This window comes from Penaeus vannamei, chromosome 35, assembly GCF_042767895.1.
Source record: "Penaeus vannamei isolate JL-2024 chromosome 35, ASM4276789v1, whole genome shotgun sequence".
In the NCBI taxonomy this organism is placed as follows: domain Eukaryota; kingdom Metazoa; phylum Arthropoda; class Malacostraca; order Decapoda; family Penaeidae; genus Penaeus; species Penaeus vannamei.
In genome coordinates this window covers 20992492-21007784 of record NC_091583.1, presented here as the reverse complement: position 1 = coordinate 21007784, position 15293 = coordinate 20992492, and the positions used below count along the sequence as shown (strand labels likewise).

The 15293-nt window shown below is 40.4% G+C and overlaps 2 protein-coding genes across 2 annotated transcripts in view; both read right to left on the bottom strand.

Moving 5' to 3' along the window:
* Window positions 1–15293, bottom strand: part of LOC113813562 (uncharacterized) — a 185974-nt gene that overhangs the window by 163891 nt on the left and 6790 nt on the right. The window lies entirely within an intron of this gene.
* Window positions 1388–15293, bottom strand: part of LOC113820821 (serine-rich adhesin for platelets-like) — a gene marked incomplete in the record, with an annotated part of 31137 nt that continues 17231 nt past the window's right edge. The window contains 2 exon segments of the mRNA XM_070114218.1: window positions 1388–6388; window positions 8418–15293. The exon segment at window positions 8418–15293 is cut by the window's right edge and continues 211 nt beyond it. Coding sequence (XP_069970319.1) covers window positions 4278–6388; window positions 8418–15293 — 8987 coding nt within the window.

Here is a 15293-nt window from a genome sequence, read left to right as displayed (position 1 = left end):
ACATGTACAGGAGTATTATTGACCTGTACTTTGCTTATTATACTTTCAGCCATACTAAAAAAATAAAATGATAATGAAGATAAATAAATCAAAAAATTAAAAATACAATGCTATAGAGCTAAGAGAGTGATGAAAAAAAGAGAAAGTAGAAGTGATTGTGAGAGAAAAAGTGCAAGTGAATGAAATAGTGAATTTGATAGAAAAAAAACTGAGTGAGAATAAAGGTGATAGAGAGTGAGAGAAATTGAAAGTGAGATATTGTAAAAATGAATAAGAGAATATGAGTGAGAGGTATGGGGAAGGGAAAGAGGTAGAGGGAGGGGGGGAAAAGAGAGGAAGAGAGAGGGAAATACATTTTTAGGTAGTGATATTGAATGGTCATTTAGTATTGGATTAATAAGATTACAAAATTTATGGGATTATTTATTTTCAAATACCTTTATGTAAATTACTAGGATTTGCTGTGACAGTTATAAAAATGTAATTAGCACAACTTTAACTGACACCACAAAGTACTACTAATGCTACTAATAGATATGTTTAAAGTTTCAATGGAGTAGCTTTGTATGAACTTTTGTCATGTTACAGAGTAGTATGTGCATCATAAGAAAATCTTACAGTAAAAAAATTGGATGAAGGCACTGTACTTATCCACCTAATCTAAGAGAGTTTAAAGATACTGCAGGTACTTTTGTTACTCTTGAAACTGATAATTACTATCAAAAGCCAAGAAATCCTAGTTGCCATTTCTGGTAAAATGATTTTTGTGTGAAACGTCTTACTTTTCCTTGCCATGAACTTTTCTATAGTTGTATTTACATTTTTGTTTGGTCAACTTTGTATCTAGTATTTTTAGTTTTCATGCTGTTTGGATCTTGTGTTTAAATACCTCATTTTCCCTAGAAGGTATGTGGTGTTTATCATACATTTGGGTCTGCCTGTTGTTATTACAAAGTAGGAATTTTCCAATTTAGTTTTTTTCATTCTTTTCTTCTAATTTTTTCCATTTGAGATTGCAAATACCTAATGGTTTAAAAGAAGGGTCATATAATGGCTCACTCTATGGACATTATTGTGATTAGCATATTATGGAGTATTTTGCATGTTCCTTTTCAATACTGTTTATACTAGATTTCTGATAAAAGTTTTTTTTCCAATGGTTTATTTTCACATAAAACTACTTCTTTTGGTATGTTGTATTTGATTATGGTCTTTTTGCTTGTGTTGTTGTTTCCTTACTTCCACTGGAGTCGTTTAACTTTACAAGTAACTCCCTTGTTATAAAAGAGTATGCCAACTCAGAAACCTCAGTTCTACAACTGGAATTTCCAACAGAACAAAACTTGGAATTTGGGTTGAACTTAAAAAGGAAAAATAAAACCACACCTACTGCAAAAATGAAAGGATTTATGCGTTTTGTACATACATTACACAAATACAAAAAGAATGAACATTTTGTACACAATACCATTTACAAACAGAGTGGTATTAACATTTTTATTAAGAAAAAACTTACATTTAACTAGGAAATGGAGGACGCATTGATCAGCCTCCTCCTAGATGGGGTAGGAGAACAGTGTACAAGAGGAGATATAGCAAGCTATGTACAATATAAATAATTTTTAAAATTATATAAACAAAAATCTCCACATGTTCACAGGAAGCTTTAGTTAATTTAGGAAGTCAATAAAAGTAAATACATACAAGGAGCAAATTAATACTAATAGCCACTTCACAAAAGGAAAATAAAGTTTGAGAAAAAATATAAAAATTGTGGGGGGGATTACAATAAGTACACAGATTAGGGAGGAAATAAGGAACTTCACACTTTATATACATATAAATAAAATACTACTTGTATGGTATGGACATGGAGTTTGCTTGACTGTTTAGCTCTTTGTCTATTGCAGTCAACTAGAAACATAATGATTGTACACTATCAAAATTTTCAATAGGAACACATACAAAATACTGGATTCTGACAATGTATTTACATGCCTCCCAGTTGTTAACTCAAATTGTGTTAAAAAAATTTATTTATTAATAAAATATATATTTCAAATGTACCATTTAGATTAAGTTTCTCAGTGACTGATACATCTTTACACCTGTTACGCAAACTTAACAAATATTAAGTGAATGTATTCTTCAGTATGGATGATTGTAAAGGACCAATTGCTCATTTTAACCATAAAATACAATTTGCATAACCATTTCTACATTCCTTATAGAGCAAGAACAATTAAAATTCCATCATTATCCAAGAGAATGATGGCCAAGCAATTCTTCCCATGACTGGGAATACAAACATACTACAGTGAGATAAGCTACTTGTAAGTATAGAAGGAGTGGGTCTGCCTTCTTCATCTTTTAACCTTGGGCACTTTGAACCCAAATGGCCTATGCTACAAGAAGTCTTTATGCAGCTGAAGTGTCTGAACATAGTTGTGAGATGTCACTGCATCAGAGAAGTATTTTTTTCTGTTTCTGTTTATTTTGTTTTTTGCATTTTTTTATTTTTATTTTTTGTTATTTTTTTGTGTTTTTATTTTTTATGTTTTTTTTGGGGGGTCATTTAACTTCATTACAGCTGGCATGCATTTTCCAAGTACACAACACTGATGCACATACATATCCCTAGCATGATACTGGCCATTGTAGTTTATGGTCTGCACCATTCTTGGTTTATCACTGGCATTTTCATGAAGCACCAGTCTTAAAACAAAAAGAAAAAAAAAAGAAAAAAAAAAAGAAAAGTTAAATCAAATATGATTTTACTTAACATACAACAATCCAAATGCACAACCTTAGTTTATGTGTAGCATAGTGGTACTCATATTTCAAGTCTTTTATAAGCTGACAGACCCACACCTATGATGAACACATCTAATGGATCCACAGTACTTAAAGAATCGACATGTGGATTGCCTACAAAAAATAATAAATAAAAAAATCAAGATCATAAATAAATAAAAGAAATGATTCTTTGGGTCGGGAATGTATCAGCATTACGAGAATATTGGAGATTTAATGGAGAGCTTTCTTAAAAACATGACACATTTTTTCCCTCATGTAGAAACAATAATTAATCATTATACAGGAGTATTTTACTGGACAGCGCTCTGGTTCCTCTATCCTTAAAATGATAAATTATAATTTCAATTAATGGCAATCACTGTGAGGAATCACTGAATAACTTTAACTTTGACTTCTTTGATCTATAGGTGAATTTATACTAACCTATGTAAGGTAGAAGTTTTAAAAACACCATTTGTCTATCTTTACAAACATTTCTTTACAACTTCTAACAAGGGACTCCAAAATGATGAAAGAAAAGGGAAATGCAAATTCACTAACGACAAAATATTTACACGTTTGCGCAGGACAAGCTTCAAGAAATAGACTATGTCCACCAAAAGCGTATCAATGGGTGTGACCCATACAATGGAGTGCTAAAACTGATGAGTCACTCAGCTCTATACACTACACAGGAAAGAGGGTAGGATGAAACTACACTCCATGGTGGGGGGAAGGTATGACCGCACCGCATTTGGGGTTGCCTAAACAGACGGGCTAACACCATTTTAAAAGCATTCAGGTACAAATGATCATTGTGACCATGTTGTCTTGACCTAATATACATTTTTTTTGTCTCTAGTTTACTCTTTTTAGGCCAAGCCATCGATGACCACTAAGATAAAGTTTCCAGTGGTATGCAGTCCAATCAATTTGAAATGGAAATGTATGGCACTAACATCCCATGAAACAAAAAAAAAAAGAAAAAAAGAAAAAAAAAAAGAAATTAAAAAAAAAAAGAATAAATAAATAAAGAGAAAAAAAATTGTGCTGTAACAGCTCATATACGTGAGCTAGTCTTCCAGAGTATAAAAATATTTTGAAATATTAAAACGAACATTAAAACTATAACACTTAATGCTTACAATGTGGAAAGAGGTGAAGACTGTCAAGAAACACCATCAGCCGCATGGCGCAGTGGCAACCTCAACTGTGGCGAGTGACAGCCACCTTTATGCTGAGGTCTCCTCTTGGACTGGAGAGCCACTAGGAGTGACATATGCTGTACCAAACAGTGCCACTTTCAGAATTATAGCAGGTGCCTTCTACTGCAGTGCTATTGCTAGTCATGGGTTACGTCCATCAGAGAAATGTCACTATGTAAATGTTTGTGATTGCAAATCGTACTTATCTTTTTTACAATTTCTAACAATTTCTGTCAATCACCACAGATCATAAGTAATAATACGAGTTTCCTGTTCTTACTGCACATTGCCACTGCTTGAACCTCTGGTGGCTCTGGTAGATGAACGTCTTCCACTCCCAGAGCCTACTTTTTTCTGTTCCCCCCCAACACAACAAGAGCATTTTTTCTTTTTAGCATGGTCACGGGATGAGGAGCGTCTGGTGTTCACTCCACCTGGAGAAAAGTCATGGGAGTGTACAGTGGGAGGGCTCCCATCACGACTGCTAGCACTGCTCTCCTGGCTCAGACGTCTCCGTCTTCTTCCACTACCTGTGTTTGGTGAATCATGTGACCCTGGAGTAACAGCGCGCTCAGTACTGTAATTACTACTTGTATCTGAAGTACCACTGACATGTCGCCCTCTAACTCCCCGTGCTAAGCCACAATCTTCATCCAAATGGTTCAACATATCATCTTCTATTTTGAGAACATCTCCGTCACTGCGCCGCCCAGAGCGTGTACCACGCCCTCGCTTCAAATCACTAAGAATATCTCCTTCACTTCTTCTTTTTGCACCTCTTGTTGTCCTCATCAAAGCTTCATCACAACCTTCTCTAAACTCTGATTTGCACTCTACATTTGTTCCAGTCAAATCATCATCTTCCTTCAGTTCACCTTCAGACTTCATTGATTTCACACGGCTCCTACAAGCTGGATTTTGTACCACTGAGTTGGGAGATGCAGCTGCATTTCTTTGAGATATTCTTCGTTTGCTTCTTCCTGTGCTGCTATCTTCTGACTTTATGTCCACAGCACTAGAGTCTTCATCATGTCCATTCTTTGTTGGAACTTCATCACTCCTTCCATCAACTTCATTTTGAAAACTGCTCTTTCTCCTTTCTGGAGTTGTAGCTAATCTCTGACTCCTCTTCCTATTATTTCCTTCCTGGTGAGTAGAATTCTTACTGACTAGATCCATAGTTCCATCTGACTTACTCTGTGACCCAGACTTCTTTTCCTTTTTAATCATAGCAACCTCTGCAACGATCTTAATGTCATCTATTTCCTCCTTCACCTGTGGCTGTTTCCCCTTTTTCTCCCGAGCTTTGGAATGGGAAATTTGCTGGGTTTGTTTTATTCTCTCTTGGTGAAACTCTGAAGGGCCAGCATCATCTTCGGACTTTTCTTTTTTCACGACCTTGTGCTGCCCATTTGTAGGCACTGAAGGCTGATTTGTGGCTGGTTTGTTCTGTGCTCCAACTGTGTTGTCAAACCTCCAAGGGGCCTCCTGTGTGTCTTGATTAGCTGGATCTCCACCACTAGCCTGACTGGTATGAGCTGATACACCAGTCATATTAGCTACGGGTAGTTCTAGTTGAGTTGGTGACCTAGTTGAGCTAATGGTGTGATCCTGCTCACTTTCCCTTGGATGAAGATCTATTGTTACTTCATCCTGCTCTTGCAAAACTTGCTGATGTGGTGTCTGTTGCTGTAACTGAATCTGTGGCTGCTGTTGTGTATTCACACCACTAGCTGGGGTAGCACTTGACATGTCTTCACTTGTACTAGACGAAACACTAACACCATCTCCTTCCATAGAAAATAGTCCAGGGAAACCAGTAGACGAATCACACAGAGAATCTTCACTATGATTTACATCAAGGGGAATGTTAGCAGTCAGAGCATCATTGAGAGAGGGAGACTGTGCCATCATTGAATCTGCTGATCTTGGAGACCACGCAAGTAGCGGACCTGCAGACACTAAATCACTAAGAGCCGGTGAATTAGTCCGACCCTCCATACCAGCTACAAGCGGCAATGATCCCGCTTCTAACCCTTCTAATCCTAATCCAGCTCCCGACTGATGCAGATAAACATCACCAGATGGAGATGCTAGCGCCCCTAGACCTGCGTCACTCTCCAAAGACACTCCCGTTACAGACAGATTGGGAGCAGAAGGAGCTGACGAATATCCAGGCTGGGTCAGAGTGGGATGAAAGCTATCATCGGAGGTGGGCTGGGCTTCAGTGAATGGCAAGTCGTGAGTGTTGCCTGGAGAGGAGTAAGAAGAACCCGAGTGTTGGGATTGAGAGACAGAAGGAGAGAGAGCTGCCTCTGTCATGTAAGCACTCTGTAGCTGCTTAGTAAGTGTTGCTGGACTAGGAGGAATCTGTACCTCCTCCACACCTGTAAAAGAGTTGTAATTACCACAATGAACTAATAATTTTGCAAAAGAACTTCCACCACCTTAATTGTCTTCATTCTCTGTTCCTTGGACAATCTTAAAGGATTCTTTCAACACTTTCCACAAAGGTGCTTTCAACTCCTTGTACGTTTGTTGAATTCATACGAGGTTAAAGTTAGGTACTAAATGCCACATTCCAAAGACCTTGTGAGGAGTGTGAGGAGTTTTGTACAGCAAGTACGTGTTCAACTGCTATTGAGTTTGCTTTATAATTAGTCTACCTTTGAGGTAAAAAATTGAAATTCTGCATTGCCCTGGACTGCATAGGAAGCAATCCATGTTTAGTAGGAGTAGCAAGTAAAAGTTCTGCTTCATACTCTAAATTCAACAAATCTTTGTTACACAACAAACCAAATCTTAAACTTTTAAACACCTGTATTCTTACTGGAGCATTCATAAATGATTTATTATCAGTTACATGCTCTGTTTCATTCATTTCTGAATATGTATTTCATATTTTTGTATTTCTTAACTTGTCATATATTAAATGTCTGTTACTAAAAAAAGACAAAATCCTCGTAATTAATTTTACTTTATTTTTAAAAAAATCATATTAATTCACTTTCTTTACACAAGAAAGAATTATAAATATCAAATCCTACCAATTCAACACAAGTTATTTACCAGTGAGAAATGTATGACTGATAATCTGTATCTTACATCTAAATAAATAAATACATTTTAATAACACAGGTACATTCATAAAAATAAATTCTGAGAAAAATAAAAATGAATAACTAAAAAACAGCACAGACGTCACATCTACGTGCATTACAATATGGCATTCAATTCCAGTTACAAATTCAAATAATTAACTGCTACAAAATCTCTGGGGAAATTCCGGAATAAATGATGATGTAACTACCTTAAACACATAAATTTTGTGCAAAAAATTCCCATATTTCTGTATGAAACAGACATGCTGTTAAACAAAACTAGCATGCAGATATTGAACACATTACAGGCACATGTACTTCATATATTAATAGAAGTGTTTTCGTCAAAGTGGAGACGTAACATCATCTAACAATAAAATTATTCGATATATCACCTCGCCCAATAAGCCTCAGAATTCACAAAGTAAACACCACCACAAGCCATGGGTAACATTCACTAAAGAGTTTGCAACATTATATTGTAAGTAGTTCCACCATAATTACCTTTGAATGTAATTGGATGACAATACATTCAGTACAATGTATAGTAATCAGTTACTATTTAGGCATTGAAGTCACAAACAAAATCAACCATGCACTAATTTCTTTTATTTGAAGGGTAGTTTTTATTTGCTGATTTTTTAAATGTTATTCTTTGGACCAACATATATGAATACCCTGTGCTTTTCTTTTACTTTCTTTTAATTTGAAAGCTCTACACTACATATGCCATACCCAATGAATAATCTTAGAAAATATAGCTCTCATTACTCAATAGAAATATTCATATCCACAGCTATATATCACATAATGAATTTAGCAGGTCAATTTTGTTACTTGCAATTACAATATTTCATTGCACAGGATGCATAAAGTAACTGATACCATTTTCTATGGTTTGAAAGGAATGTGAACACCAGTGCTTATCCTGGATTTTATTTTGTACAAAAAATATATAAAATAAAATCCATCTACAGATAACTCCCATTCAGCATGCAACAGAAAAAAATTGTTTTGCCATCCAAAGACAAACTATAAGATTTCTAATATGTTAGTTGAGGCATTTGAGATCTTTGGGAAAATTGGAATTCTCTCATGTTTGCATGAAGGTTAGTGAATCCAGCCCCGACTAGTACAAACACCAATTAAAATAATGGGTTACAGAGTCAGACACACCAAAAAGGGATCTCTTCACAGAAGACATGCATTACAAAATAAAATAAATTCTCCAAGAGGGTTTAAAAAAAAAGAAAAATTTCAAATCATATAAATAGTAATGAGGATAAACTGCAGCAAGTTAATCACATTTACTTACTGAGATCACTTTTCAAGGAGTCAATTGAACTGCTTCTCATGTCTTGTGGTCGAGATGCTAGACGTATCCGTGAGTGTGTAGTTGCAGGGGATGTCTCCAAGCTGGAGGGACCAGACATGGGTGACATGGCTGATCCACTGTCTCCCCCACCACCGCTGACTATTAGTGGAGATGTCACTGCACCTCGTGCACCTGACCTATCACTGCTAACACCACTCACCACCACCATTGTTCTTGCTCCAGTACCTCCAGATCGGATTACAGACGTAGATTTCCGAGGCAGCTGTGACTGCTGAAGCTGTGCACGCTGAGGAAGTTTGTTTAAAGGTACTGAACCAGTTGTTGGTGATGTAGATGCTTGTGTAGTGGTGGGTGCCTGGGAATTGGACTGGTGCAAGGCATTTCCTGGAGAGAAATCCTTCTCTTGGACCCTTTGCTGCTCTTGCTGAGAATTTTTCTGCTGATTCTGTTGTGTTTGCTGTTGTCCTTGTTGAGGTTGGTGCTGCACCATGAATGACTTGGTTAATGTGAAAAATGGAGGCAATGGTCCACCTAACCCGTCTCCTCCACTGTGTTCACTGCTATTGCTTTCCTCTCCCATTTGAAATGATGATGGGGTGGGAGGTAGTTCAGCAGCAGGAGATGGTGTGTGAGGTGAAGCTGCAACAGGCTGTGGTGTGGGTGGGGATGTGACAGTGATGGCCTGAGGAGTCAGAGGTGATGCTGGAACTACTGACAATGGAGATGGACCTGTACCCGATGTACCACTTGGTGTGGATACTGCAGCAACTGTCTGTGTATTGCTGTTCACAGGATTACTTGTTATTGTGTGGGCAATTGTGATAGGTGGGGTATTGGTAACTGAACCAGAGTTTGTTATTTGGGATGCAGTAGTAGCTGCTGGTGTGCTTACAATGGTAGAAGGGGGCATGGTTGGAAGAGTTACATGTATCGATCGTGCTGATGTTAATCCAAGTAATTCTTCACTATTGGTTACTCCAAGCTGCTGCACAACACTGCACTTTTGTTTTGGTGGGGTTGAAGTAAGCTGTTGAACAGCAACCTGCTGTAAAACTTGCTGCCCTCCAGATGTCTGGACTACCACTTGTTGGACTGCTTGCGGCCCACCTGCCTGTTGCTGCTGAACTATTTTATTTACAACTGTTGGACTTTGTGTTATTGGAGAGGACCCACCTGTCAATAAAGTGGCAATGTGACTTTCCATCAGGTCATTCATATTAAAGCGTCCTTGAATGGTTACATTGGGGGGAGGACCAGACTGTCCTGTACCTTTCACTTTGTTCAAAGGCTGACGGGTTGTAATGGCAGTGACTTTTCCACGATGACGAATAAGTTGTACAACCCTGCCACCTCCTAATCCTTGGGTAAGGCTTGTTGCCCCACCTTCCACTTTCACATTTGATACTACAACACCTTGCAGCAACTGAGGAGTGGTGGCTGCGACTACTTCTTGCCCACTTTCCACTTTTATCTTGTCTTCAGAGATGATAGAACTCCCTGTGGTAGCTGGGCCTTGGGTAGTTAAACCCTGACCTGACACTACCTGTGTAGTATACTGAACTGTTGGAACCCCTGAAGAATTTCCTGGGAGTCCAACTGAGCTATCATTAGCTGGCCCTGGTGATGGGCTTGGAGATGGACATCCAACAACAGAACCTTCTGACACTGCTGGACTACTCACTGAAGTGCCTTCAACTTTCTTCACCTGACTCTTCTTCTTACTTGAAGACTTCCCATCACTCTTTGGAGGTGGGCAATTTTTTCTATTACGAGGAGCTGGCTGCTGTGGTGTTATTACAAGCTCTTGCTTATAGCGCTCAAGAATGGCATGAATGCGAGATCTTATTTCTTCATTCTCTTCAACCTGTGTCTTGGCTACAGTTGGCTGCTTTGGTGTGGATGTCTTTGGCGGAGGTGGTGTCTTGGGCTTTGCCACAACTGGAGGGGTGGCTGGAGGGACTACCTTTTGTTTTGGAGGCTGCTTCTTACTTTTGCTAGAAGTAGAAGATGGTGATGATGCTATAGAAGAGTGAGAAGAAGTAGAGGACAATGTAGGTGATGGGGCAGTAGGAGGTTGTTGACCCTGAACCCCTGTGCCTGCCACTGTGACAAGGCCTGTTCCCCCACCACCATGATTAACTAATATCAGGGTTCCTGCCTGTGTGGTACTTGGGATTGTTATGTATGTTCCTTCTGTTAGGCTAGTTCCTCCAGCACCATAAACAGTGGTGGGCACTGAATATACATAATTTGAGGAGGTTGTCACAGCAGGAGTGTCATTAGCCATACTCAAAAGCTGAGCTGCAATCATTGATTCTTCAGATGACATGGTAGCATTTGAGTAGTTCTCTGTACTTGCTTCACCATCACTAGCATCTTTGCCCGACTTATTGGATACTTTCTCAAACACAGATTCAAATTCTCTTAGTTGTTCTAAAGTCTCTGAACTGACAGCATTTGTTGGTGTAAGTGGCAGAGAAGACAGACTAGCCTGCTGCTGGGGTGCTGTACTTGTTGGGATGTTGCTACTAGTTTGTCCACTAATGCCTTGGACCCCACCTGGTAATGATAGAGTAGCAGCTGCTGCACCACCTCTAAGGTGATTTAAAGCCACTTGATTCACTAACTGACCAGCTGATGGTTTAACTGCTGTGGTCAATGTCTGTGTGCCCACACTCTGAGTACTGGTAGAACTTACTAGGGCTGTTTTCAAGTAATGACTCAACCTCTCACCAAGGCCTTCATCTTGAGGTATACGAGCAACAGTTATGCCTGTGGTGGAACTTCCAGCATTTTTGTCTGATTCCTGTTGTTGTTGTTGTTGTTGTTGCTGCAATTTGGCTCCTAACCCTTCTTCAAATGATGAACTTTCTCCAGAAGGCTGTGTGGTAGAAGTCTGTGGTCTTAGGGTACGAATGACAAGACTGCTGCGACCCAACATTTTTTGAACAATTGTGGAAGGAGGGATCTTCGCTCTAACAGGTACACCTTGGGGTTGCACAACAGTAGCTTCTACGCTACCTGTAGATGTGTTTGTTCCCTGGCTTAGAGCTAGCAGTTGTGGCTTAATATGTGCTGCAGGATGAGTGCCCAAACCCTGAAGTGCCACTGTGTGGGGCACCACTACAGTTCTGACTATCTGTCTGTTCTGAACATTCTGCAATATTTTTACATTGTGCAACACATTTACTTGTCTTCCTCCAGTTTGATTAAGTACTCCTGTAACTTGCTGCTGAGGACTTGTTGTAGTTCTTATAGGGCCACTGCTTGATTTTATCACTCGTGTTCCTGCTGGGAGTCTCAAATCAAGAGATGCTGAATGCACTATTCCAAGGCCTGTTGATCCATCACTTGTGTGCACCTGTACAAGCTGACCTGGAACTAACACCTGTTGCACAGCTCCACCACTTCCTTCACCAACACTGCTACTTCCTCCTACAACACCACTACCACTCACCACACCACCACCACCTACCACTACACTGCTTGTAGATCCACCAACAACACCACTAGCCACAATAACACCACTATTGCTACCAGATCCACTGGCAATAACTACACTCCCACTATTACCAGTATTGGCTAATGCACCCATGACTGCTGTAGTTACTTGTCCCTCACCTGACAGAGTCATAGGAACCCCACTACTACCCACAACTGATGTGAGAGTGTGGGGTAGAGCTGAGGTAATGGTGGTGGTGGCTGTGGTAGATGGCGCATGCAGAGGGCTGGGTGGAACAGGACGGTCCCTTAGTAATGTTTCTAACATGCTAGCTGCAGGTACGTCCCCCGGAGGACTAGCCACGGTGGTGGTGCAGGTGGTGGCCCCCCGAGTGCTGCAGATGATCTGAGTGACTGTGGCTGTGCTGTCAACACCACCAACCAAGCTGGTCATTGGTGCATCACTAACACAAGCGGATTCACTCAGAGCAGTATCCCAGGGTTGCTGCAGCTGTTGCTGCTGCTGGCCATTACTCCCACCTAGTGTCCCCAAGGGGGAACTAAGACTGCTGGTACTGGAGTTGGGGACACTCCCTACCACCGTGGCTGAGACTAAAGGGGCCGGCATTGAAGATGTAGTTACTGCTGGCCCACCTGTGGCTGTTGTCACTGTTCCTGAAGGAGAACTAGCTATTACAGTTGGTGCTGGACTGCTATTTGTTGTTTCTTGTAATCCCATGGTGCTTGTTCCAACTACTCCACGTGAATATGTTGTGCGGATGGCAGATGCATTAGTTCGCACTGCCATCACTGAATTACCAGCACGACTAGTGCTACCCATTACAGTTACCGAGGGTCTGGGAACGACCGTTGAGAATGTTCCAGGGCGTGTGACTACAGCACGTGGTCCTGCACTACTAGGCCCACCATTATTAAGCCCACTTGGTCCTGCACCATCAGATTTGGGTTTTCTTACCACTGTTGTACCCTTAGGCAAGACCCGACTCAAGTTTGTTGGGTTATTTTTGTCTGAAGGGGGAAGATTTGGAGGATTATTGCTTACCGGCATAGCTATTGCACGCACTGGTAAGCTGTCATTATTGAATTGTCCACTCATGGCAGATATGGCATTTTCTGGAGACATTATTCTATTCAAAACATTTTTCTGAGCATTTGCAAGAGATAACGTACTCCCTTTTTGTGACTTATAGGTAACAGTTGTACCTTGTTTCTTGAGATAATCAAGACTAGCATCAAGTGACATGTTTTTTCTGGTAATAGTTACACTCGAACCCTTGCCCCTAAGTGCTGGATTCTGTTGAAGTAAGAACTTGGCATATGAATCTTCATAACCCGATGATGGTGGTTTGTTCATCATTCTCAGATAATTGCCATTTCCTCCTGGGTTTGGCTGACGAGTACTACTAAGCAAGGCTCTCTGAAGTGGGGCTACTCGTACTTTACCATCTTTGGTGCGAAGGTAACACTGAACAGAAGTAGAGCGGGGAAGAGAGACTGGCACTGATGAACGTGGTGTAGTTGTGGGATTGGCAGGAGCCACCAGAGATCCTGCATATCTCCAGGTGCCTTTTGGCTGACTAGATGGAGTTGTATGCATTGGTCCTGTACTCCTGCCTGCTACAACTGTTGTTGCAGACCTTTGCAGCTGTTGATCCACTATGGACTTATCACGTTCAGTGAGCACTACACTTGGATTGAGGTTGAGTGAACTTAAACGAGGAGCAAACCGATTAGGAGAACTTGGCGCTCCTTCAAACTTTGCCTCCTCTGACATTTCACCTCCACATTTCTGATGTCGAAAAAGACGTAGAGTATTTAATAGATTCCTGTCTCTCTTCACTTTTCCGGTGTCTGCATCTATACGAATCCTCTTGCTCCTGTCTTGATTACTGACAGCAGTCACTCTCTTGCCTTCAATGACAGTACCCATGTCTGGATCCATCTTCAATATTCTTGTTTTTCCCTTGTCAAAGTCAGACTCCTCTGACTCCGACAGTGATAACACATAACGAGTGTCCTTCATCCTATCAGTCAGATCGTAATCAGAGTCAGAATCAGACAACCTGTTCACTATTTTCTTGGGTCTCCTTCGCCCTCTCTTACTACTCTTTTCAAAGTCAGTTGTATCAGAGTCTGCAGTCGATGAATGGCCTGCTCTGCCATGTACAGGACGATTACCTATATCTGAATATTCACTCTCTGACTCATATTCCATAAAATGTTCATATCCTTTTTCTATACCTGTGTACTCATTTATTTCTGCAGAAGGCATGTTCCGAAACTGACTATAATCAATATTAAGATACTTTAATTCTTTGGTCATATTCTTCGCACTATCAGAATCATTCAAATATCCCTGGCAAATAACAGAGAGTTCACGCCAAGGTAGCATCCATGACAGGACCTGCCATCTGGGGCTACTTAAAACCACTGCCAAATCATCACACAGTTCCTTTGACAATCCCAACTGATCAGCATCAAGAAGCTGGGCAGCCTGAGTAAGAACATCATAATGGTTGAAAAAAGCCTTTGGTGAGCTGCTTGCTGTATTTGAATCTTGGGTATGTTTCTTAGGAGTTTCTTGACTCAATTGTTCAATGAAATTTTCTGTACTCCTGTAAAATTTATCCATGGAATCTACATCTTCCTTGGTTCTACTGTCACCCAGAGCACCGTCATTGTCACCGATTTCCTCACCATCAACTACATCTTTGGTTTGTAACAAAGAAATCTCTTTTATTTGAGCATCACTTTCGCTTATAACAATTTGTGACTCTTGAGAATTTGGAACAAAGACATTATTTTCAAGGGACTGTCCAGTGTCTATCGTTATGTGCGTCACACACTGCCTATCCTGTGGAGGATCTTCAGACTCGTGGGGAGGAAAAGAACATCTGTTACTTATGGATGACATATGGTCCCTTGTCTCTTGGGTAGTAACTTGTACTTCACTGGCACTGTTCACTTCAAGTTCATTAAAACTTACACAATTATGTCCATCAACACCATTAAGAGTATTTTGGACAGAGATACTTTCACTGGACTGAATTTCTGTAAATGACCTAGCATCATACATATGATCTGGGTCGTGTTGGGCTCTTAGTGACTTTTGGAAGGAGGGTGGGTCAGGGCAGGGAGTACTGGACTGTGTCATTGGCATGTCACCTAAGCTATGTGGTGTGTCCCTTGTGTCAACAGTGGTGGTGCTGGAAGGAGTAGGTGGGAGGCACAAGGCTGGAGATCCTTGTGTTGTTCCTCCTTCTTGTGTCCCCTCTGGAACGGGAGTCACAGGCTGTCCAGATGAACACAGGTCTTCAGCTGGGGTTGGTGGTGGCTCTGTTGCTAAGCTGCTGAGCATGACTAGACGGTCTGGTGTGGGGTGGAGACTAAATG